At 62.4% G+C, this 22,651-nt stretch overlaps 2 protein-coding genes across 10 annotated transcripts in view; both read right to left on the bottom strand.

Moving 5' to 3' along the window:
• EPS8L2 (EPS8 like 2) overlaps positions 1–15,195 on the bottom strand; it is a 19,424-nt gene extending 4,229 nt beyond the window's left edge. The window contains exons 1-16 of the mRNA XM_059386829.1: positions 15,076–15,195; positions 12,481–12,599; positions 12,341–12,396; positions 11,519–11,583; positions 5,025–5,186; positions 4,438–4,587; positions 4,294–4,373; positions 4,071–4,213; positions 3,911–3,981; positions 3,606–3,732; positions 3,318–3,406; positions 3,121–3,195; positions 2,697–2,845; positions 2,436–2,568; positions 2,191–2,309; positions 345–693 (exon numbers count right to left, since the gene is read on the bottom strand). Coding sequence (XP_059242812.1) covers positions 345–693; positions 2,191–2,309; positions 2,436–2,568; positions 2,697–2,845; positions 3,121–3,195; positions 3,318–3,406; positions 3,606–3,732; positions 3,911–3,981; positions 4,071–4,213; positions 4,294–4,373; positions 4,438–4,587; positions 5,025–5,186; positions 11,519–11,583; positions 12,341–12,396; positions 12,481–12,524 — 1,812 coding nt within the window. The 5' untranslated portion in view covers positions 12,525–12,599; positions 15,076–15,195. The remainder of the gene's footprint in view (positions 1–344; positions 694–2,190; positions 2,310–2,435; positions 2,569–2,696; positions 2,846–3,120; positions 3,196–3,317; positions 3,407–3,605; positions 3,733–3,910; positions 3,982–4,070; positions 4,214–4,293; positions 4,374–4,437; positions 4,588–5,024; positions 5,187–11,518; positions 11,584–12,340; positions 12,397–12,480; positions 12,600–15,075) is intronic.
• Positions 15,196–17,068: 1,873 nt separating this feature from the next.
• Positions 17,069–22,645, bottom strand: TMEM80 (transmembrane protein 80). Of its 9 annotated transcripts, none has more exons than XM_059397730.1 (7): positions 21,298–22,633; positions 20,796–20,934; positions 20,645–20,664; positions 19,745–19,838; positions 19,559–19,651; positions 17,624–17,949; positions 17,069–17,296 (listed from the first exon to the last, which is right to left on the bottom strand). In XM_059397730.1, the coding sequence occupies exons 1-6, from the start codon at positions 21,325–21,327 to the stop codon at positions 17,744–17,746; spliced, it is 582 nt and encodes a 193-aa protein (XP_059253713.1). In that variant the 5' UTR covers positions 21,328–22,633; the 3' UTR covers positions 17,069–17,296; positions 17,624–17,743. The 9 variants fall into 9 exon arrangements, with proteins under 9 accessions (XP_059253713.1, XP_059253722.1, XP_059253697.1 ...); XM_059397739.1 differs by lacking the exon at positions 21,298–22,633 and adding an exon at positions 21,138–21,217; XM_059397714.1 differs by lacking the exons at positions 20,645–20,664; positions 20,796–20,934 and adding an exon at positions 20,719–20,766 and having other exon boundaries at positions 19,745–20,027; positions 21,298–22,636.
• Positions 22,646–22,651: the final 6 nt, after the last annotated feature.

Here is a 22,651-nt window from a genome sequence, read left to right as displayed (position 1 = left end):
CCCCCCCAATCCTGTGGGGGAGTCCTGAGTCCCCCTGGAGGCCCTGCCCTGCCTCCATCCCACCCACAGAGGCTATGGTCCCTCCCTTATCTCCACCCACCCCGCCCCAGCAGCATCCTGAGTGAGGGTGCCTCTGGCCTTTGCATATAGATCACCCCCCCACACAGCAGCCTGCTCCACTTTCTGTCCCCCAGTGGGTGGCCTGGATTCAGGGCTGGCACCAAACAGACCGTGTCTCAAGGGGGCTCCAGGGGTGGGTGTGAATGACGAGCCCTGGCTGAGACCTAGAGGGTCCCCCACTTGGCACAGAGAACACCCATCCTTCAGCGTGAGCCCAGCTTAGCCCAGCACGGGGGGCCCCTGAGCCCCCCTCTGAGATGCCCGAGACATGGAGGCCCCTTAGCCAGGCTGTGCTGGGGGGGGGCAGGCTGTGGACCCAGACTGGAGCCCAGGAGAAGGGGTCCTGGGGAAAGGGATTGGACAGGTGTGCCGTATGCCAGCATGGGGTCGCCTGGCTCCTGCCTGCCCCAGCCACCACTTAACCTGCCTTTCCTGGAGGGATCCCTCCTGCCCAGGACCCGGCTCACCTCCAGGACCTCATCCTTAAGCACCGACAGCTCGTTGGCGTTGCGGGCTGTGAAGTCATAGAGGATCCTGACGTACTTGGCCATGGCTGGCCCCGGTTCGTAACCCCTGTGTGGAACAGAAGGGCTGGGGTCTCCTCCTGGGTCTGGGGCTGGGCTGGGGGAGCAGCTTCCCAAGTGCGTGCTGCCTCCTGCTCAGCTCTCTGAGGTCACAGCAGAGAGAGGCTGAGGCTCCTCAGCCGGGAATGGAAACTGTGACAGCCCCAGAGCGTCTAGGGCCCCTGCATGGAGGTGGGGGCTGCGCGGGGAGGGGGGGGGGGGGGGGGGGTGAGGGGGCCTGTGGGCATGGCAAGGCCTGTTTAAGATCAGGGGCCGCCAGGTCTGGTCCCTCAGGGGACCCAGAGCCAGAAAGGCACCCAGGAAATGACAGGGTCACTGCCATCCCTGGAAGCAGCTGACCAGTGCGGGAGGGCCAGCTGTTTCCAGAGCCACAGCCTGGTGCACAGGCACCCACAGCGGACTGCCCACGGGCTGTAGGGGCGTGGCGTTGGCATCCTGGCCTCAGCACACAGCAGGCCTGTGGCTGCCACCCAGGCTGGGCTGTCCCCTCCTGGCCAGTCTGGCCCCCATCATCGAGGCAGCTCCCTCACATGGTGGGCCTTGGGACACCATACAGGGGAGGGAGCTGAGGCCGAGGTGGCCCCAGAGCCAGGACTGGCCAGGGGTTGGAGGCCAAAGGATGAAAATATTTCTTCAAGTGTGGTCCTAGGCCAGGAGCCATGGACATCAGGCTGGCTGTGGGGGGCATCGAGAGGGTCAGACACAGACTTCAGCCCCCTCCCCTACTGAAACTGAATCCTGGGACCTGGCAGGGAAACGAGCTTTCTTCTGGGACAGCTCTTGGGCCAGGAATGAGAACAGAAAGGAGGCGCAGAGGGGAGCAAGGCTGGGCAGTCCCCGAGACCCGAGACCCGGGGTCTGTGGAAGCGCGTGCACGGGTGGGGCGAGCGGCTGTCCTTGGCTCGAACCTTCAGTCTCCTTTTCTGGCTCTGAAGCTGGGCCTGAATCAGCCCCAATGGGGCGACAGGGTTGGTGACCCCACTTAAGTTTAGTGACTTGGTAAACTTCTTCTTCATTTTTTTTTTTTTTAAGATTTTATTTGTTTATTTGACAGAGAGAGACACAGTGGGAGAGGGAGCACAAGCAGGGGGAGTGGGAGAGGGGGAAGCAGGCTTCCCTCTGAGCAGGGAGCCCGATGTGGGGCTCGATCCCATGACCCTGGGATCATGACCTGAGCCAAAGGCATCCGCTTAACAACGGAGCCCCCCAGGTGTCCCTGACTTGGTAAACTTCTAACCGTGATTCTAAGACATACATGAGGACACCCAAAGAGAGAGCGCGTGTGAGTTTACAGGTGGTTTTGAGATTCTTCTCTTCAATTTTATGTTGTAAAGTTAGAATGAAAACCTGGTTCTAGTTTGGAAAAATGCCGTTTTGAACCCCATGAACAAGGCATGTGCCGCCACCTGGTGGCAGCACACTCCTCTCAGCGCCTCCCTGTTTCTAGGGGGGAGTGTCACACTCCCTCATTTTCAGAGGGACTTACCTGTGAGCATGTGGGGCGCTCACTGGGGGAAGAGGGTCTCCCGGGGCCGGAGCTGTGGGCTCAGATACAAGGCTGTGTTTGGGGGAGTTTCGGAAGGATGATCGGTTCACGGGAGTCGGCTGTGGGGAAAAAGGACCACCTGGGCTTGGTGTGGGGTGAGGGCAGTGGACAGCAGTGGGCTGAGGCGGTGAGCAGTGGTGGAGGAGGGGAAGGCCCGTCTGGGGTGGGGCCGTGAGTGCTCTGACCTCATCGTCGGGGGCAGACGCCAGCCCCTCCACTTCCCAGGGAGCCTCCTGGAACACGTCCAGGGGTGGCTCCCAGCCGCTGTGGAACTTAGGCACGTAGATGGGCACCTGCGGCTCCCGTGGCCACTCTGATCTGGAGGTGGGAGGTCCTGGGGTGAGCCAGGCCCACCCATGGGAACGGGCCCCACCTCAGCTGGTTCCCACCCCTCACCCAGCCCAGGGGCCCTTCCCACGCCCCCTTGCCCGCTGCTGCCACCGCACCGGGGACGCGTCCATGTCTCCCCCAGCGACTCCCATAGCGTCATCTCCTTGGGGACTAGGTGGCCTTGCAGGAAGCCCACGGCCTCGCGGGAAAGCATAGGGCTGGAGACGGAGCGTGCGATGTCTGGGCCCCCACAGGTGCCGACGATCTAAGGCACAGCGGGATTCAGAGGAGCCCCTGAGCCCCGGACCCCCGTCCCAGCTGGCTCGCTGGCAGCACCACCGGCCAGCCATGCCCACAGCCTGGGCACGTGGCCCCAGTTGCCTGCCCAAGGTAGGCATTTGGTCCCCCCCCCCCCCCCCCCCCCCCCCCCCGGGCCGCCCCCCCCCCGGCCCCCCCCCCCCCGGCGCCCGCGCCCCCCCCCCCCCCCCCCGTTTAGCCAGGGGCAAACCACCCCGGGGTCCCGCTCCCAGCCCCAGGCACCAGGTCCAGAGGTCCGAAGAGGAAGTGCACGAGCTCGGCCGCGCTGGGGCTCTGGATGTGCTTCTGCAGCTTGGCCTGGGGGTGAGCAGACAGGCGGGCGATGGGGCTGCCCACAAGGCGGGCAAAGACCCGCACTCCCCACACTGTCAGCACAGAGGGACGGGTAGGGACGGGGTGGGAGGGGGCCTGGCACTCACCAGCAGGTTGACAGCCAGCTTGATTTTCTGAAAACAGTCGATGAACTGGGCCTCCGTGGGGGGTCGTGCACGCAGCGTCAGGACACCCTCTGGAACGGGGCCCTGGCTCAGCTTGGCCGCCGTTCCCCGCGCCTGGGTGGGCGGCCTGGCCTCCAGCAGCCCGCCTGCCCGGCCCCATCTCCTGCAGCAGTGGCCCCTGCCGCCTTCGCGCCCTGTTGTCTCCTCCCTCCCCGTCTCAGTCTCCCCACACCCCCACAGTCGCTTCGGGGACCCCCTCCCCTTCCGCACCTGCTGGCCCCTTCTTCCCTTTCTTCTTCCCCTTCTTCCGCTGGTTCAGCTGTTTGAAAGCCTCTGCCGCCTTCTGCAGCCGAGCCACGAACCACTCAATGTCGTCCAGGGCACAGTTGAGGATTTGCTGGGGTCAGAGTGGAGGCGGGGGTCAGACTTCGGGGGCAGGGACTGCCCCACACACTGTCTCTTGGTCCCCAGCCTGGGGGAGGAGGTGGGTGCTGCCCCGGGGGCTGGCTGGAGGGGCCCCCACCCGATGGGGACCCCGGGCAGGTGAGGGGCGCCCCACCCGCCCCAAGACGCACCGTTTCCTTCTCTATCTTCTGAGCCAGCACCGCGCGGGGCTCCTCATCCTGCGACTCCCGGCGGCGCAAGCCTGGACGGGGGAGGCAGACATCAGCTGTTCCTGCCGAGGGCCGCCCCCAGGGACCCGCAGGCAGCCCCAGTGCGGCTCCCTCCGCAGACCTGGCTCGGGGAGGGGCATCGGCGGGCCCACTCGGTTCTTGGCGGCCGGGGAGTCACCGCCGTAGCGCTGGAAGGGGATGGGGGCTGGGCCCCTGGGGGCGGGCAGGACCGACTGCCGCTGCCGGATCTTCTCCTGGTGTCCCCTGCAAGGGGCCGAAGGGCGCTCAGCCTGGCCCGCCGCCCCCCGCGCCGCCCTCGCGCCGCCCCCGCGCCCCCCGCCTACTTCAGGGTCTGCGGCCGCAGCTTCTTCCCGAGACGGCAGTCGGCCAGCGCGCTCTCGATGTCCTCGTGCACCAGCTCCGCCTGGGGGCACCGGGGGTCAGGCAGGCGCAGGCGCCTGGGCCCTCCCGCCGCCGCCCCTCCTCACCTCCACCTGGTCGCAGTGGAAGAAGTGGATGTCGGGTTTGCTCTGCTCCGAGTCCTGGCACACGAGCAGCAGCACCGAGGGGCACCGCGGCTGGTTGGGCACCGTCTGGCTGTGCCGCACGGTGGGCAGCGGGAAGTTCTCCAGCTCCTCCTGTGGGACAGGGGGCCCGGAGGCAGCTTGGCGGGGTCGCCCGGGCGCGACTCTGGATGTGACCCCCACACACAGGCCCGACAGACACAGGCTCACAGCCACCCGCGCCAGGTGGACTTGGGCCATGGACACAGCGCCCTGGGAGCCCGGCCTGCGGGGTGTGTGCCGTGGACAGGGTCACGGACATAACCGATGGGGGACGGGGCACAGACGCCGACCGGGACTCTACCAGGCCCTGGCGCTGCCTTGGGACAGCTGTGAGACAGGCTGGAGCCAGAGGTGGGCAGGGCGCTACGCGGGCCAGGGTCGCCTGGATGCTCGCCGGCCTGCAGCCCTCCCTGCCCCACCGAACCTTCGCCCTCCTCATCCTGCCCCGCCCCACGGGGAGGCCCCCGCAGCCTGGGTCCCGGCCTTCGGCTGCCCCGAGGCTGCCACACCTGGGTCTCCACGTCCAGCAGCCGCAGACACTGGTCATTGACCTGCAGCAGCATCTCCTGCGCCCACACCTTCTCCTTGGAGCTCAGCTGCACCAGCTTCCGGATGGCGTCGTCCACAGACACGATCGCCTCACTCTTGTCCATGATGAACGTGGCCAGGTGCTGGGGGTGGCCAGGGGGTCACGCTGGTGAGGCCCCTCCGTGTGCCCAGACGAGGGTCAAGGGGCTGCACCCCGGGGGCCTGAGGTGCCAGGGCCAACCTTGGGAGCCTGGGGGTGGGGTGTGGGGGGAATATCCCCTACCCTGGGGGTCTGAAGACACATAGCCCTACCTTAGGGGAAGGTCTCTGCTCTGCCTTCCTGGCTGTCTGTGGGGGCCGAGGACATGCCCGACAAAACCTTTGGCAGCCGCACACAGACTCTCTGTCTCCCCACCTCATCTGCTGTGGCTGGGCTCCGGGCACACCGGCCTCCCTGTGCCCCCAGCAGACCTGGCTCAGGCTCACCCCAGGCCCTTTGCATGGTCTACTCCCAGTTAGCCTCCCCTGCTCTTCCCCAGCCCTGTCTTCCTTCAAGGCTCCGCTCAGACCTGCTCCCCCTGCCTGGCTCCGGCGGCACTCTCAACCCCTGACCTGCCTTGTTTTGTTGATCACAGTCTGACACTAGCTGCTGGCTGCTGGACTCACTGCTATGGCCCTAGTGCCTGGGACGGGGCCAGGCACACAGCAGGCCTCAGTGAGTGTACTGGGATGAGGGAGCCTCTGAACGGCCACGTGGAGTGCTTTGTGGGGTGGCCCTGGGGACCCCTGAGCAGCCCAGTCCTCCCCTTCTGGGGACCCTCCTTCTTCCTCCGAGCCCAGGCCTGACTCAGGCTCCTCCTCCCTCTAGGGCTCCCCCACGTGTCTCCCGTCCTTGGCTGCAGTCAGTCACCAGCGCTGAGCCACCCGGAAACACTGTCTGCAACGCTGGGCAGTCGAGGCCCAGCCGCAAAAGCACCAGGAGAAAGTGCTGGACGATTTCTGGTGACCTCAGAACGGCCTTCCTCACGGCCTTCCTAAGCAAGGAAGAAAATCCAGGCGCTCAGAACAAAAGACCAAAAAATCTGACCTAATGAAAAAGTAAACATTTCTGGGGCGCCTGGGGGGCTCAGTGGGTTAAGCCGCTGCCTTCGGCTCAGGTCATGGTCTCAGGGTCCTGGGATCGAGCCCCGCATTGGGCTCTCTGCTCGGCTGGGAGCCTGCTTCACCCCCCTCTCCTGCCTGCCTCTCTGCCTGTCAAATAAATAAATAAATAAACCTTAAAAAAAAAAAAAAAAAGCAAACATTTCTGCCTGGAGAAAACACTGTCTACAAAGTAAAAAGAAAAATAAAAGTGGAACAAACCACTGTAATAGACCCGGTGAAGGCTGATCTTATGTAAAAAGACCAACATTTAGTCCAACGGCAACTCTTCCTTTGTTAAAAGCTCTATTTTGTTAAGTATAGTTAGTAAGAATACCAGAGATAAATGATTAAATGAATGAAAAAAATCTGTGAATAAGTAAAAGATTAACACTCCAATAGAAAAATCGGCAAAAGAGCTGACAAGAGAGTCTCTGGGAAAAGAAATATAACTCACTTTTTAATACAGAAAATTGTGTGTCGTCTCATTCAACAAAAGAATTGCCAAGTGCAGTCCGACGCCCCTGCTTCTGAGGGGGTCAAGTGCCGGCCTTCTGCCCGTTTCACGGACCAGTCCAACGCGTCCTGGCGGGCCCCATGCGCAGGTTAGCTGTGGGGGAGCGGGAGGCCCCGCTCTGCACGCCCCAGGCGCTCTCTCCTCACAATTCAGGGACCCCTACCCCATTTGAGACCCAGTGTGGTCCTGGGGGGGTGGTCCCCGCCGACCTGTGCGTCAGCAGGTCAGAGGGAGCGGGGGCCCTACTGTGGCTGAGGCAGGCGAGTCCCGGAGCACACACTGTTGGCAAAACCTGACGCCACTGAACCAAGCAAAACTATCTCCCTGGCTCCGAGACAAGTCACCGTGCCCTCCACGTGACGGAAACCCGGCAAAGTGTGTTCTGCCCATAATGGGATTATAGAGGAACCAGTAACAGAAATGACTAGAAAACCCTCAAATAATTGGAAATTGAGCAGTGCACTCCTACATCAACATCCAATGGTGAAGGACGTCAGGAGGGAAATCGGGAAAGACTTTGAGACAAATGAAAACAAAGAGAGCCCGGAGCGACCTCAGGACACCGCAGGCCCCACAAGCAGGGGCAGGGGAGAACGTCGCTGAGTGTGTCGCTGTGCATGCTCAGGTGAGCAAAGACGGGCAGAGAAGGAGTCGTGGGGAACCAGAAAATGTTCGCGACCGAATGGCAGTCAAGGTGCGAGCGTGGGGTCCCTGGTGGCTCAGTAGGTGACGCATCTGCCTTCGGATGAAGTCAGGATTCCCAGGGTGCCAGGGTCGAGGCCCGCCGGGGAGCCCGCTTCTCCCTCTCCCTCTGCCCCTCAGCCTGCTCTTGCTCTCTCTCCGTCGCTCAAATAAGTAAAATTAAATCTTAAAACAATAAAAGCTAAAGGCATGCGTACCAACTGTGCAGGATATGGAGAAAGGAGTTGGTAGGAAGGAACGTACAGCCGTGAATAAAGAAGTTAGAAAAGAAGGAATATTTCATATCCGTGACCTGCACGTCTTCTGTAGGACACTAGAAAAAGGCGAGCCCATGAGACCCAAGTAAGCGGGAAGAAGGGTGTCTGGAGGAGAGAAAAGTCATGACCGGACAAGCGGTACAGAAAAATCAACGAAGTCTGAAGTTCGCTCTAGAAAGATGATGAAAATCTGAAAAGATGAATGAAACGGATCAACCCCGCCAGGACTGCTGAGAGGGAGAGAGAACACCAGCGGCCAACAACTAGGAGAAGAGGAGGTCGATCACTACAGATCCTCCATGCGTGCAAGTGAATTCATAGCCAAAAATCTGCCATGAAACCCCTATATTCAGAGGGCTTCCCAGGTGAATCCTAAGAAAAACTTAAGGAAGAAGTAAAAACAGTCTTTCACAAATTATTTCTGAAAGCCAAGGAGTAGGGACGCTTTCCCCACTCATTCAATAAGGCACCACCATTCTGACACCAAGATCCGTCCCGGCTTTACGGGAAAATTATAGAGCAAACCCTCTAATGAACATCAACGCAGACACAATATCCACAAGTGAGTCCCTCCACACACAGAAAGGGTCCTGCACACGGACGAACAAGGTCCATCGCAGAAACGCGAGGGCGGCTCGACATTGAGAAAAATCAGCGTGACGGCCTGAGGAGTCGCAAATACATCTCTGTAAATTTGGAGAAAGCACTGGACAAAATTTAACACCTCTCCTGATAAAAACTCTCGGCAAAGAACGGAAAGGAGCTTCCTCACTCAGAAACTACCTACAAAAATAGGCAGCCTGCACAGCGGGGAAATACTGGATATTTCTTCCTAGAATGGGACACAGGGACGTGCACTCCGTGTTCCTTTTACTCCGCATCGTACTGGCGGTCCTAGCCAGGACGGCGAAGTTCTAAACATACGGTAAGCAGTTCTGTGTTTCAGACAGCCTGACTGTGGGTAGGAAAGTCAGGGGGTTCCCATCAGGTTGCTCACGTGAGCAGGTGAGTTCAGCCACATCTCAGGACACTCGGTCACTGTACGGAGATTTAATCGTTCCTCCATATGTGATGATCCGAAAGTGCCTTTCTATTTGTTAAGATTTTATTTTATTTATTTGACAGAGAGAGAGAGAGGGAGGCAGTGATCACAAGCAGGCAGAGAGGCAGGTGGGGCGGGGGGAAGCAGGCTCCTGCTGAGCAGAGAGCCAGACGCGGGGCTCGATCCCAGGACCCTGAGACCATGACCTGAGCCGACGGCAGAGGCTTTAGCCCACTGAGCCCCCCAGGTGCCCCCCAAAACGGCTTTTTAAAAGACTGTGCCATTTACCACAGCTTCTACACGTCAAATACCTGAGGAATGTGTAGAGACACTCCAGACCCTTCCAGTGGAAACGGTGAACATTCTGAGGGACGCCCGAGTGACCCTGGCTCACAGAAGGACTCAGGGTCAGTGCGGCGTCCTGTCACGCGACACCTGTTTGGTGGGACTCAACTGACTCAAGGCCAGTCACAGTTCTACCAGGCTTGGGGTGCCCCGCCCCCGACTGCCTCTCTGCCTAGCTGTGATCTCTGTCAAATAAACAAATAAAGTCTTAAAAAACAATTCCAGCAGGCTTTTCTGGGGGCTTGGAATGTGAATGCAGCCCACAGAGCTGGCGCCGGTCGGAAGGTCTTAGGAGAAGGCGTACGAAGCTGCAGGATGAGACTGCTTGGTCTCAAGTTCAGTAACAAAGCCCGAGTGAGGGAAAGGTCGGGAAACAAAGCATGGACAGACTCATCCATGTTCAGCTCCTTGGTTTTTGGCAAGGACACCGAAGCAATTGGATGTCTTCTTGGTGTAACAGCACGTTGCTATGGGGAAAAATTAGCCGCGAGTCTCATACACAAAAATCCAGTTCGAGTGGGTCACAGACTGAAATGGAAAAGCCTCAACTCCGGTGTCTCTAGAAGAAGACACAGGGAGGACTCTTCAGAGCCTTGGGTCGGGCAATGACCACGCACTTCCACCCTAAAAACAAACGCCAACAAAACGCCCTTAACCTTGGGGGAAGTGGATATGGCCGGACAGCTTCAGAATCACGCCCTTCTGCTCATGCGACACAGTCAAGCACATCGACCGCGAGCCAGACCAGCAGAAGCTCTCTCTGGCCCACACACTTGACGATGTGTGCAAAGGGTCCCACCCGCCAGCAGGTGCAGTTGTACGCACACGTGTCCAGAAGCAGGGCCACCCGTCGGGTCCTCAGGGGCTAGCATGCCCGGGGGAGATGTTCCTTGCAGCCCAGAGCTTAGAGAAGCCTCATCCTACACATGCGTTTTCTTGAAAGAAGTCCACCCAGCAGAACAAAGGTGTTCTAATATGAATTCCACGACTGGAGCAGCGCGGGGAGAGAGGGGGATTCTCCAAAAGCAAAACTCGAGGGCCAAGGGACAGAGTGGTGTTGCTGGATGGCGCATGGGGAACACGGTGGCTGCCAAGGTCAGCGGCAGTGCGTTCCGGGGTGAAGGAGCTGCTGTGTCCCGGCCAGGTGGGTGACGGCCCCAACCTGAACGGCCGGCCACGCCCTCCCCTGTGGCACACTAACTTAGAAAACAGGAAAACTAACAAACCTGTGAGGCTTGGCAGCCCCCCATTGCCAGGGCCGGGTCTGATCTTGCTCCCACCTCCTTCCCTCGCTGTGTGCCTTGCTTTCCTCACCTGGGAGGGGCAGGCAAAGCCCATCCACTCCCCCAGCCCTGCCAGCTGCTGGACAAGCAGGAGAGGTAGCCCTGGGCTGGGGTCTCTCCACACGTCAGCTTGGAGCAAAGTCCAGAAGGGCAACGTTGCCCCAACCCCGAGAGGGGTGGCCGAGCTGCCTGGAAGGAAGGGGACGAAGCTGACCTGTCCCCACCCTGTGCTCTGCCCTTCGACCCTGAGCCAGCAGATGCCTGGCAGGAAGGGCTGCTCGCTCAACACAGCCCAATTCCGGAGCCTACGGACTCCCAGTGTCTCTGTGGCCCCACATCTAGATCAGGAACCTGACACTCAGAAAGCGGCGACTTGCCTGGCCTCTTGGGTTTGGGGGTTCTGTGGGGAGGGAAGTCCTCATCTTTCCTTCCTGACCAAGTCCGGGCCCCCCTTCCTGACCAAGGACTCCTCTTCCTGATCCAGGGCCCCCCTTCCTGGCTCAGGGTCCCCCCTATTTCCTGGTCCAAGCCCCCCCGTTCCTGGTCTAAGGCTGCCCCTCCTCCCTCCTCAGCCCTTCTGAGCCCTGCTGTCCTACAGGCTGGGACAGTGGCCAACAACCAGGAAGGTCATTTAAAAACAAATTTCCTGAGTTCTAAGTGTGAATCAAAGCTCACCCAGGGTGAAAACCCTTCTGAGCTGGCCGCTGGTGCTCGCTTCGGCAGCACATATACTAAAATTGAGCTGGCCGCTGGTCTGGAGTGCAGCCGAGAGTGCGGACCCTCGCAGAGTCCATGTGACCTGGCTTTCCCTGCGGGGCCTCACTAAGCCTGTCTGTGTCCTGTCTTCTCTGTGCTCATCCAGTGTCTTGTCTGGGGCCAGTTTCCTTCCCACAGGGCTCTCCCACCTGAGTGCTGCCAGACAGCACCCAGGCCTTGTCCTCGCCTGGCCTGTGCTGGCCACTGGCAGCTTCATTCCCCTGAAACAGCTCCACGGCTCTCATGGCCCCCAGACTGTGACCTTCCCAGGATTGGAGGGCACCCCCTACTGTGGCTGATCCGAGGACAGGTGTGGGACAGTCCCTGGCTCTGACTGCCTGCTGTGGGAGTTGGAAGCTGGGCTGTCTTCTTGTGCCTCAGTTTCCCCATCTGCACAGGGACGCTGGGGGTGCTCCTTGGGGGCTGGCCTCACCTGGACGTGGTACTGGGAGGTCTCCTGCATGATGATGTTGGAGTTGGAGTACTTCTTCCTCTGTTCTGAGCAGGGAGTCACCAGTCACTCACAGCAGAGGGCAGGCCCCACAGCCCTGGCACTGGGACTGGGCGCCCTGGCTGGGCCACAGGGAGGCCGCGTGGAGGCGAGGGGTGCTGCCGCCAGAAAGGACTCGAGGGTGTGAAATGTGAGGGACCTTCTGGGCAGAGCGAAAACCTCCCTCTGCCCCCAGAATGGCCCCCGGGAAAGGACCCCCAGCTCCCTCTGCCCCCAGGACCCCTTTGCTAGGGGTCGGTCCTGGGGGGCTGGAAGAGGCTGAGCATCTCCTCCCAAGGAGGCTCCTGGCCCATCTTCCCGGGCAAGTGTCCAGTCCTGGGCATCCCCTCCTCCAAGAGCCGGGAGCTAACATCTCCGGGCCCCTCCCCGGGGCTCCTCACTTTCCAGACAGGGCACACCAGTGAGCCTAGGGGGAGGGGCAGAGCGGGGCGAGGTGGGGCTGGCCAGGCTCCGCCCCTTCAGCCGCCTGGCGCTCGGTCCAGCGGAAGCCGCACCCCCCGGGCTATCGGGTTGCGGCGAAGAGCACTGCCCAATCAATATTGATGGTCCCTGAATTATTAGTAAAGGCCTCTCTCCTTACAGCGAGGGAGGGAAGGAAGAACCTGAGCAGCTGTTGCTTCTTGAGGGTCCAGGGACCTCCTTTGGACACTGAGGGCTGACCCGCCTCCCTCTGGTGGGCGCCTGGTGCAGCCTGGGAGAGGGGAGTGGGCGAGACCCCACAGCCCATCCTCCAGCCTCACTCACCAAACAGGTCCTTGGCACTCATCTTGGCCACACCGTCAGACCGGCCCAGGCTGCCACTGCAGGGGAGGGGCTGTTGAGGGCGAGGCCCACACCGCACCCCTCCCTGGGGACTGCTCAGTGGGTCGGGGGTGGGGACTCACTTGGCAGCACCCGGGCAGCAGCTCACGGACCCCAGCTGGCTCATGGCGTCGTTGGTGGTGGCTGGTGATGGAAAGGCAGCCTTGTGGCTGGAGTCCAGGACCTCGTGCCGGGCCCACACCTGAGTGGAGACCGCAGCCGAGCTGACACCTCCCTGGGGCCTGGTGGGTGGCTTCACAGCTCCCAAGGCTTCATCTCTGCCGCCCACCCAGATCCAGAGGCTGCGGCCCTGATGTCCTCCCCAGGTTCCCCAGGGTGCTTGGGCAGGGTGTCCTCAGGGAGCAGAGTTCTGCCTCCTGGCCACAGCGGGACCTCCGGGCCCAGGTGGCAGCTGGCAGACATGTGCCCCAGGGTGGACCAGTAGGGGAGTCCCGCTCTCAGGGCTATCTGAGGCCAGCCTGCAAGGACAGTGCTCTGAAAGGGGACCTGGGAGAGGAACCACTTCCAAGCAGGGGGAACCATGTTCAAAGGCCCTGAAGCAGGTGGGAGCCAATACCAGAGGAAAGCAGCACAGTATGAGACTAGACCCTGGATGGCGTTGGGGTGGGGGACGGGGAGGGAGGTTGGGGACCCAGAGCCCAGAACAAGGTCTAGAGGGAGCATACCCTCTGGGTGGTGAGCAGACCTGGCCCCTCTGGGCCAGGCTAACATGTCCTGTGGGGCCTGTGTCCCCTGGGGACCTCTGCCAAGGCTGTCCCTCTGTATGTAGGGTCAGCCAGAGTGGGTGGTCCCAGGCCAGGGGAATGGGTATCTAGGGTTCCTTCTGGTTTGACCAGGTCCTACTGACATAGAGGGTCTCCAGGAGGTGTGAGAGGCCTGGGGGCTTTAGACCACCCCCTCCCATGTGCCCCTGAGGGTCCTGGCTCTCTGAGGGTGAGTGGGAGTAGAGGCTTGGCCAGATTCCTCTGATCACCCGTCTGTGGAGAATGTCCGGAACGCTCATGACCTCAGCGAGAGAACTGAGTGTTTGCTTAATGGGATTCCTGACGGGCTGAGCCAAGGGCACTGGGCACGTGTGTCTGGGTACACACACACCTGGGCAGAAAAACTAGGCCCCCGGGCACACACAGCCCCCCTCCTTGGGGCGCCTAGGCCAGGCATAGCCGTGAACCCATGGCCTTCAACTCCCTGGAGCAGGGTGGGGGCCGGGCACAGCCAGCCACAGATGTGAGTCCAGGTGCTGGCGTCTGGGGTGGGGAAGAGCTGGGGGAGGGGCCGCCACAGGCCCAGTCCGGCCTGGCAACTGGGGCAGGGGAGCCATGTGGGCCCCTGGGATCGGGACCAGCCCAGGGCCCAGGCTTCACTTTGGTTTTCCTGCAGCCATCTTCCGGGTGCGGAGGGAAGGCCGAGCATGGTGCCTGGTTGGGCTGCGGTGGAGGCCCCAGTAGGGCAGGGAGGGTGGAGGGACCAGCTCCAAGTTCAAATTCCAGCTCACAGCCAAGTGACCTTGGGGAGGAGTCGGCTTAAGGCCCAGGGGGAGCCGGGTGGAGCCCTGGAATGGGGGAACCCCTCTGGCCCTTGGCTCTGCCCCTCTAGGAGCCTCCTGCTGGGGAGGGCCCGCCTGGCTGGTAAGGACTAAGCCTGGGTGGGGAAGGGGTGGGCTCCGGGTGCGCTGGGGAGGCAGGCACTGGGACCCGACAGACTGGGCGGGGCGGCATGCTGAGGCGCTGAGGCCCCGTCCTGTCCTAGTCCTAGGCGGGCCCCAGGAGAGGCCCCCCGGGGCAGGGCCCTCCCCCCAGTCCTCCCCAAAGGGGCTGGGGGAGCCGTGCAGGGGTAGGGAAGGAGAGGCGCCCCCAGCTGGGCCCTGGCTCACTGCTGGGGCTGACTACCCCTGGAGCTGGGGCAGAGGTGGTCTTTGGGTGCACCTCAGAAACACCATACACCTGCCTACCCTCCTCCCCTGCCACCAGGGACACCTTCCCACAGAGGGGCGGCCCCAGGCCAGCCTGGCCCAGGGAGAAGGAACCTGGGGGAGCCTCAGGTCCGGCACACACAGGCTTCCTGCAGCCGAGCACACAGCCTCCTCCTCCCTGAAACTCCCACACCCCTTGACCCAGAACTTGACCCTAGCCTGATGCTTCTCTGGCCCTGGATTCCCTCCTGGCTCAGACAGCCAGGAAGTGCCTCCCTACCCGACCCACAGGGAGCCACTGACCGCAAAGGAGGCCTCAGCCTGTCCCGTGGAAGGGGGTTTGGGACCTTCCAGGGGCGGGGGAGAAGCCGCTTCCCACCCCCTTCGCTGGAGGAAGGGGTTCCGTCCGCCGAGCCCCGGGGCTGGGAGGGGGCCGGCTGACTCAGGGGCCACTGCTTTTAAAAAGTCCCTGTGCACCGGCACCGCCCCAGGATCAGGCCGGGCAGAGCAGGCCGCAGCGGGACCAGGCTTCTGGCCACAGGTTCCGCGCAGCCCTATCGCACCTCCTGCACTCCGGCCCGGCCCACAGACTCCGGCCAGAGCCCCCATCGCACGGCCGGCTGGGGAAACTGAGGCCGAGTCAGACCGCCGTCTGTCCGCAGGGATTCTGGGTCGCTCCTCCGCCAAAGCTCCGGCGGGTGCCCGGCAGGGCGGGGTGGGCAGGTGGAGACCGTGGGGCGCTCACCTGCTCCTCGCGGCCCCGCGATCGCGCCGCCCGTGGGTCCCCTTGTCCGCGCGTCCGTCCGCCCGTCTGTCGGCTTCTCGCCTGGGCGCCCGGGCTCGGCAGCGGGAGGGACGCGCGGCTGGGCCGGGCCAGGGCGGGGCCGCGGGGAGGAACCTGAGAGGCAGGTTAGAGACCCGGGAGCCCGCGGGCGCGGTGGGCGGGGCGGGGAGGACGCCCCGCCCCTCCGCCTCGGCCCCGCCCCCCGGGGCTCCCTGCGGACGGTCTCTAACGCCCGCCCCGAGGGCCCCCTGGAGACGCAGACCCCGCCCCCAGAGCTGGGGTTCCCATGGACGGGTAGGCGGATCGGGAGCCCCTCACCCGTGGGGATGTGCCGGGCGACCAGGCCCGGCGAAGTTCGAAGATCTTCCCAAGGCAGGCCTCGCTGCGCCCCGGCAGCCGCCAGGTATCCCTTGCCGGGTGCCCCCAAGCCTCAGCTGCCGCAGCAGAGAGAGGGGCCTACCCTGGACGCCAGGCCCCAGGGCAGAATCCCCTCTTCGGCCGGCGCCTCTGGTCTGGGGGGAGGGCTAGCGTCAGGCTTCACTGTGAGTGGGTGTCACAGGCAGGATCGGAGGCCAGAGACCCGGGAGCCCTGTGCTCCCAGCACCCCAGGCAGGAGAGGTTTCTCCTCCACGGTCTTTCTGTGCTGCCCTAGTCCAGCCTGGGCACCCCCCCGCCCCGCCCCGAGGGATGGGGTGTCTGCTGGGAGGGTGGGGGCGCCTGCGGCCTAGGCTGTTTGTTCAGTACTGCCAGGGCGGAGAACAGGTGTGGGAGGGCACTCCAGGCTGGGGCTCCCTCCTTAGGCCCAGGCCCCACCCCCTGCCCAGAGCGAGGGTTGGGGCGGGAAGTGGGTACCCTTCCTCCAATCCGACTCCCCCTGCGTCAGCCAGCTGGCCAGGGAGGAAGGAGAGAAAGGGCAGAAGGCAAGTCCGGGCAGCGGTGGGCACCCCCAGGCGCGTGCAAAGACCCAAAGGTCTGGCCACTGTTCCTGGGGTGGGGTGGAAAAAGGCGCAGGGTCCCAAGGGCAGGAGGCCTTTGTTTACCGCGGCTGACACAGAGCACTTCCTGGGGACCCCCTGGGGGAATGGAGCGCCCCCCCCCAGCCCCAGGGCAGGTCTCCCCTCCACCTGAGGCCTCACAGGTGAGCTCTCGGAGTGGTGCAGGAAGTGGCCTTCCTCTCTGGTCCGGCCCTGCCCCTGAGCCCTGGCAAGCCCTGGCTTCCTGGTTCTCTCCCCTAACCCGCTGAGCACACAGAGAAGGCACAGGCCTGCCCTGGAGCCTGAGCCCGGGCGGGCAGGCACGCACAGAAGGGAGCGGCTAAGGTGGGCAGCACTGCGTTTCTGAAATTGAAGTCCCTGTCCTCAGACTGGGAGGCAGCAGGGGGCCTCTGGAGCGACCTGGAGCCATGGTGTCCTCTGAGGACAGCTGACTGCCCCCTCTGTGTGGCCAAAGCGATAGGGGAGTCAGGTCCTGGCCTCAATCCTTGGGCAAGAGGTCATGAATGCTTAAGGCCACAAGTTTCCTGCTGCCAGGTCTGCCCAGGAGCTGGCTGAGCCCTTCCACGGAGAGCGAATGCGCCGGTCCCATCTTCCCAAGTCCCCTGGGGGAGGCCATGGCACCAGAGGCAGGCAGCTCTGCTGAACACCGGAGCAGCAGGTGAACACGAGGGCGCCCACATGCGGCCCCTGGGGCCACAGATGTGCACTGGACCAGAGCCAAAGTCGGCGGAGGAGGGAGCTCCTGCTCCCACTTGCCCCTGAGGAGGACAAGATGACAGAGTGGGCTGCTGCTACCCCTCTGCTGAAAGCCGGTCTCTGTGGAGGTCCGGGACCGGCCCTGAGGCCTGGCTTTGCTGCTTCCCGGGGGAAGGGGGAAGCACTGCTCCCTGGGTTTCTGGGTGAGGCCCGGGCGGGGTGTGCTTCTGTGCATCGAGAGCAGCCTGGAAGAGCGGGCGGTCTTAGGAGAAATGCAGGCAGCTACACACGCTCCTTTATTCGACAACACGGCCAAGAGAAGCCGTGTCGATGTTCAAACAGTTACTCCGAACGCGGACAGGGCACGGGGCAGAGGAAGGCAGGTTACTGGCGCGGAGTCCTTCCGGCCCTTCTGGTCGGCAGACACATCCAGCACAGCGCGGGCTGCTGACGTTTCTCGGACTGAGGCCTGGACTGGAGCCCCGAAGCCCCTGCCCAGGACAGTGGCAGGCTGCTCTCTGTCACTCACCTGCTCCCTGCCTCCCTCCCCTCAGTGCCAGGGCTTTAGACCACCTCCCCGCAGAAGCCCCAGAGGGAAGGGGCCACCACTGCAAAAATCCCCCCAAACACCAGAGCTTGCCGGCTCCCTGGCATTTTTCTTTCTGTTGCAAAGCCGGTGTACGCTCGTCCAGGATGTGGCCTGCTGTGGGCCACGGTCCCGGGCTTCCCACACCACGCCGGAGCTCCAAGGGGACCAGTGTGGAAAGCACGGAATCCCAACAATTGTGTGCAAACGTGCACCATCCTCACCCACTCACCTCGGTGGTCAAGCAGGTTGGCGCAGCTGAGAGGGAGCCACCAGGCATCGCCGAGCACCCAGGGCGTGGCTTCTGTCCGGGGTGTCCCGCCCAGGGTGGGGGATGCCAAGTACCGCCTGCCTAGCTGACGAAGGCAGCAATGGCCACCAGCTGCAGGACGGCCTCCAGGCCATGCAGTGCCAGGAGCGTGGTGCTGAGGATGCAGTCTGCCCACAGCACCAGCGTCTGCCAGAGCAGGAAGTAGGTGGACAGCAGGGCGCCGCCCACGGTAAGGACCAGGCTGATGGCCAGCGGCACCTCGGCCTCTGTCAGGTTGCCCTTGGTGCCTGGAGAGCAGAGCAGACGGGTGAGTGGGTGCTGGGCTCCGGGACACCTACTCTGACCCGTGTGTGCCCAGGAGGGCTGTGAGGCGGTGGGGAGGCCGAGTGCAAGCTTGTCACCAGCACGGCCCTCTGGACGCAGGGCTGAGGACCTCCGGTCAAAGGTCCCGTTGGGGCCACATCACTCATGAATCGTCAGAAAGCGAAGTGTGACAAAGGGTGTGTTCTCCCTAGAGAGGGTAAAAACCAGTCGCCAGATAATGTTTGAATCTCAGCCTCTGGGTCAGTTGTGGGCGCAGGAGAGGGCATTTCCTTTTCTAAAATCGATCCCAGGGGCACCTGGGTGGCTCAGTGGGTTAAAATCGATCCCAGTTGCATTCTGATACCTTTTCCTAATTCCAAATGGACTGAGAAGTTTTTGTTTATAAATTTCCAAAAATTGGGGCGTCTGGGTGGCTCAGTGGGTTAAGCCTCTGCCTTCGGCTCAGGTCATGATCCTGGGGTCCTGGGATGGAGCCCCGTGTCGGGCTCCCTGCTCGGTGGGGGGGCCTGCTTCCTCTTCTCTCTCTCTGCCTGCCTCTCTGCCTACTTGTGATCTCTGTCTGTCAAATAAATAAAATCTTAAAAAAATTTTTTTTTCCCAAAACTATTTTACTCTGGGCTAAGGCCAACTCCGGAAAATGCCATGCACGGCTGTCAAAAGTCAAACCAAAGTGAGTACTTTACTGGCTCGATCCCAGGAAACGCTGATCCCTGGCTGCTGCGGCGGACCCAGGGGCCCAGCACCATCCGCCTCCCTCCCAGCTGCGTGGGCTCGTCCGTGAGAGCGGACACGGACAGCCCCACGTGCCCAGCATGATGGCCCAGGAGACTTGCTCCTATCCCCTGAAGAGTCCTGAGGCCCTGCTGACAAGGGCGTGTACCCACTTCCTCGCCACTGACGGCGTCCCTGGTGTGCGTGTGCAAGGGGCCTGGGAGCGCCAGCTGTCACTGGCTCGACCAGCTCTTCCAACGGAGGGCGTGTTTCCCAGACGTAGTCGCGGAACACGCATGTACGATCCCATCGTGGAACGCAGATGTGCTGGCACGAGTGTGCCTGTGAGCTGGCCAGAGGCGAGACTGCACCCTGTGTGCTGAGCGCTGGCCGGGCCGGGCTACAGGGCAAAGCTCATGCTGAGGGAGAACTCAAACGGGGCTGCCTGAGGGCCCCTGCGTGGCCCGGAGCTGGACCGAGGCTGCTCGGGGGGCCCTCCCGCAACTCCAGGCTCTGCTGGCCTGCTCCGCTGGCCTGTTGGGGACTCGACAGAACACTCTAGATCCTGCTCCAGACTGCTGAGGCCAACGGGAGGGGAAGGAAGGAGATAAGGTGAATATTTTGGGGCTCTCGGCGCCGCGCGTCCCCCTGTGGCTTCTCAGGACAGGCTTCCAGTGGAAGCTGCTCTCCCAAGGCCGCTGCCAGAGTTGTCCTGAATAGGCCGGCCAGTGCTTTGTGCCAGGGGGAGGCAAGCAAAGCGAGCGGCTGAGTGGTCGGCTCTAGGAAGCACGTGATAAAGGACGGACGTCGTAAAGGGTTCCCGGGCCGGAAGCGAGGGATCCGTGGCCCTCTGCAACTCACCGAGATACAGCCGGGTCACTTCCAGAGCCCCCATCAGAAGCAGCAGAGTCAGGTCGAGGACCAGGTAAGGGTTAGGGTAACTGAAAACCTGACCTGCAGGACGGCGGGCAACAGAGCAGAACTCCAGTTCCGCGGGCGCGGGGAGCAGCGAGGACCCCTCCCGCGGCCTCTGCGGTGAAGACTCACTTTTATACAGAATCATCAGGAGCGTAGCTAGGAGGTGCAGGGCCCAGCAGGCCCCGCTCAGGTAGAGCAGCAGCTGCAGAGAGACGGACGAGAGCTGGCCAGCCGTTAAGGACTCACGGGCCTGGAGACGGGCCCTGCCCGCGCGTCCACCCCAGGGGGCACACCCGCCAGCTGCGAGCGGCACCTGCAGGTGGCCTCGGGGACCTGGCCACCGGCACCCTGCCTGGCGCGGAGCGGGGGGGCTTCCTCCCACTTCCTCCGGTGTCACAGGAAGTGTCCTAGCCTGGAACCGGAGGGCTGCGTCTGTCCCTGGTGACTGCAGGCAGGATGGCCTTGGAACACCAGGCTTCCTTGGGGGCATCACCCTGACTGTGGCCCAGGTTACGAGATAGAAAAAAATGACTTTTTTTCTCATTTTCTTTAAAGAAAATATATTCTTTTCTTGTGCAGTTAAAGGTCTACCAACCCTACCGCTTTGTTTACGGTAAAAAAGTTCAAAGGGAGGGGCCTCCACTGTCTTGCCCCGGGGTTGGGCGGGTCCTGCTGGGAGGCAGGCAGCCACAGACACAGACACACAGACACACAGACACACAGACACCCAGACACACACCCCCCACCCCGCCCCCCGTGCAGGGGAGCCGCCTGGCCCACTGAAGTCTCATTGACTCAGTCTGTTCACGAGTGTCCCTCCCGTTTAGCCAACTGCGCCACCCACTCAGTCCATCTAAAAGCAGAATTCCTACCAAACTTGGAGAAAGGGTCTGTGTGGGGTTTAAAGGAACAGAAAGCTGGAACTCAAAGCTGCCTTCATGTGTCCAGCAAACTAGCTCTCGGGTGCCGTCCCGGGGCTGCCCGGGCCTGAGGCCGGCTGAGGGACCCAGGGACACAGCAGAAGGATACGACTGCTGAGGAAGCCCTCCCTGGAAAAGAAAGCGCATCAGTGAGTGAGGCCGCAGGTCCAACCCGGTGCCTACCTGGGTCATTTCCGGCTCTGACGGAGGATCCCGGCTTATTCTTTTCTCCTGTGTTCATAGGAAGGAGCCACCGTTACCTGGGCCCGTAGCTAGGTCCCTCCCTCCGAGGAGAGTCTGCCCTCTGCTTTTCCGAACCCAGGGCTGGGAGAGAGCACTCGGGACCCCAGCGGCGCGAGGGAAGAGGCCTCCAGCCAGGAGAGGCAGAATACTGCTGCCCTGCCAGGGAGGGGAAAGGCGTGGGCACCAGCACACTCAGCTCTTCTCACCCCCCTGCCTCCAGCACATTGACCGCGGGGAATCAGAGGAGAACCTTCTCTAATTCAGGGTACAAATCTTTCTGGGGGGGCAATTGATGATACTTTCTCTCCCCCAGAATTTTGTATATTGTCCCAAACGTCACCCAAAGAGTCATTTCCTACAGCAGCCATCCGGTCTGTCACGTGCGTCTCAGACGTTCCCACCCCACAGCAGGTGCGTGTTTCCCCGCATCCCACGACGCGGGCCGCTCTCCCCGTGAAATGGTGAAATGGTCTTCGCGCGGCTCAGCCTCTGCTGGAATGTCTCCTGGGGCCGACTTACCGTCTCAAGAGGCTCACGCCAGTGGCACATCTGGGACAGTAACGTCAGTGACAATTTAGAATCTGGGCGACGGGCCCTCTAGAAGGAGACGGGAGCCACACCGCCAAGCGGCAGGCAGGACAGCGATGGGAACCATCTGTCTGGTCTTCTCTCCAGTTCCACTTTCCCTGAACCCCCAAGAGGGCAGGAGAGAGACGCTCAGCCTCGGTGAGTGTCTGTGGGGGACATCAAAGTGGATTCGGGCCTTCTGGAGTCTCGCGTGGGCAGAGGTCTTCAAGGGGTCAGCAGGGGAACCAGCCCCCGAGACCCCGAGCTCGGCGTGCAGGAGGCAGCACGTGCAGGGAGCGAGAAGCCGGGCGGGATAGAAACCTGGATCACATCTGGGCAGTGAGCCCCTGAAACCCAATCTGCTCCTCTCCAGGCCCTAGCGAAACGCGGCGGCCTCCGCACTTGCCGCCACTTGGGTGGGTTTCGCAGTAACTGGGGTTTTCCTCCCTTTTGATTCTTCTCTTGAAGGCTGGCTTCAGACGCTTCAAATCTACCTGCCAGCTGCGGTCACAGACCAGGACCGCGGGGGCTCAGGGGGCAACCGTGGCATAAAAACCCTACACCATCCGGGGCTTAAATAACTGACATTAAAGACGGCTACGATCGGGTTGGCTGGTCTAGGGGTTTCAGACCTCCAGGAGCTCGGCCTAAGGACCGTTTCTGGCAGCCGCACGTTTCGCCAACGAGTCCCTCTGACAAGAGCCCCGGAACAGGGGCAAGTTCCCATGGAAGTGAAGGGAGCACACGCTCCCCCTAAGGTGACCGAGGACGCTGCAGAGACCCCGTGTGACTTCTCACTGCAGTGAACTGGAGCGGGCGGGGGCTCTCCCAAAGCACAGACCGCGGCCCCTCGGCTGCCCACCTCGGCTCCCTGCTCTCCGTCCTCGGGCCAGAGGTTTCCCGCGGGGCAGAGGCTGGGGGAGGCTTTGCGTCCGGAGAGGGCAAGCGCCCAGACGAACCCGGGGCGAGCAACCCAGCCGCCCTCCCCTCGTGCACAGGGGTGCACACGAGAGCCGGCCCGCCTGCCGACAGCCAGGAGCTGCAAGGGACACTGCCCGCGGGGACCCGGTGGCGCGAGCAGAACCTGCACCGGCAGGAGCAATGCCCACGGCTTGGGGCTCCCACCGCCGACGCGGGGGACCCGGTCTCCAGCAGGGGCTTGCCACGTTGCCCAGCACTCTGTCCTGGACACAAAGCTGCTGGCGCCGGCGACAGGGTGCCCCCCCCCCCCTCACCGGCGCTGACAAGCTCTTGCCGGGCCTCAAGGCCCCCGGTGCCCCCTCCCTCTTTGGAGCAAGCCACTGCC

Source organism: Mustela nigripes, chromosome 1 (assembly GCF_022355385.1).
Source record: "Mustela nigripes isolate SB6536 chromosome 1, MUSNIG.SB6536, whole genome shotgun sequence".
Lineage (NCBI taxonomy): Eukaryota > Metazoa > Chordata > Mammalia > Carnivora > Mustelidae > Mustela > Mustela nigripes.
This window is presented reverse-complemented; position numbering and strand designations above follow the sequence as displayed.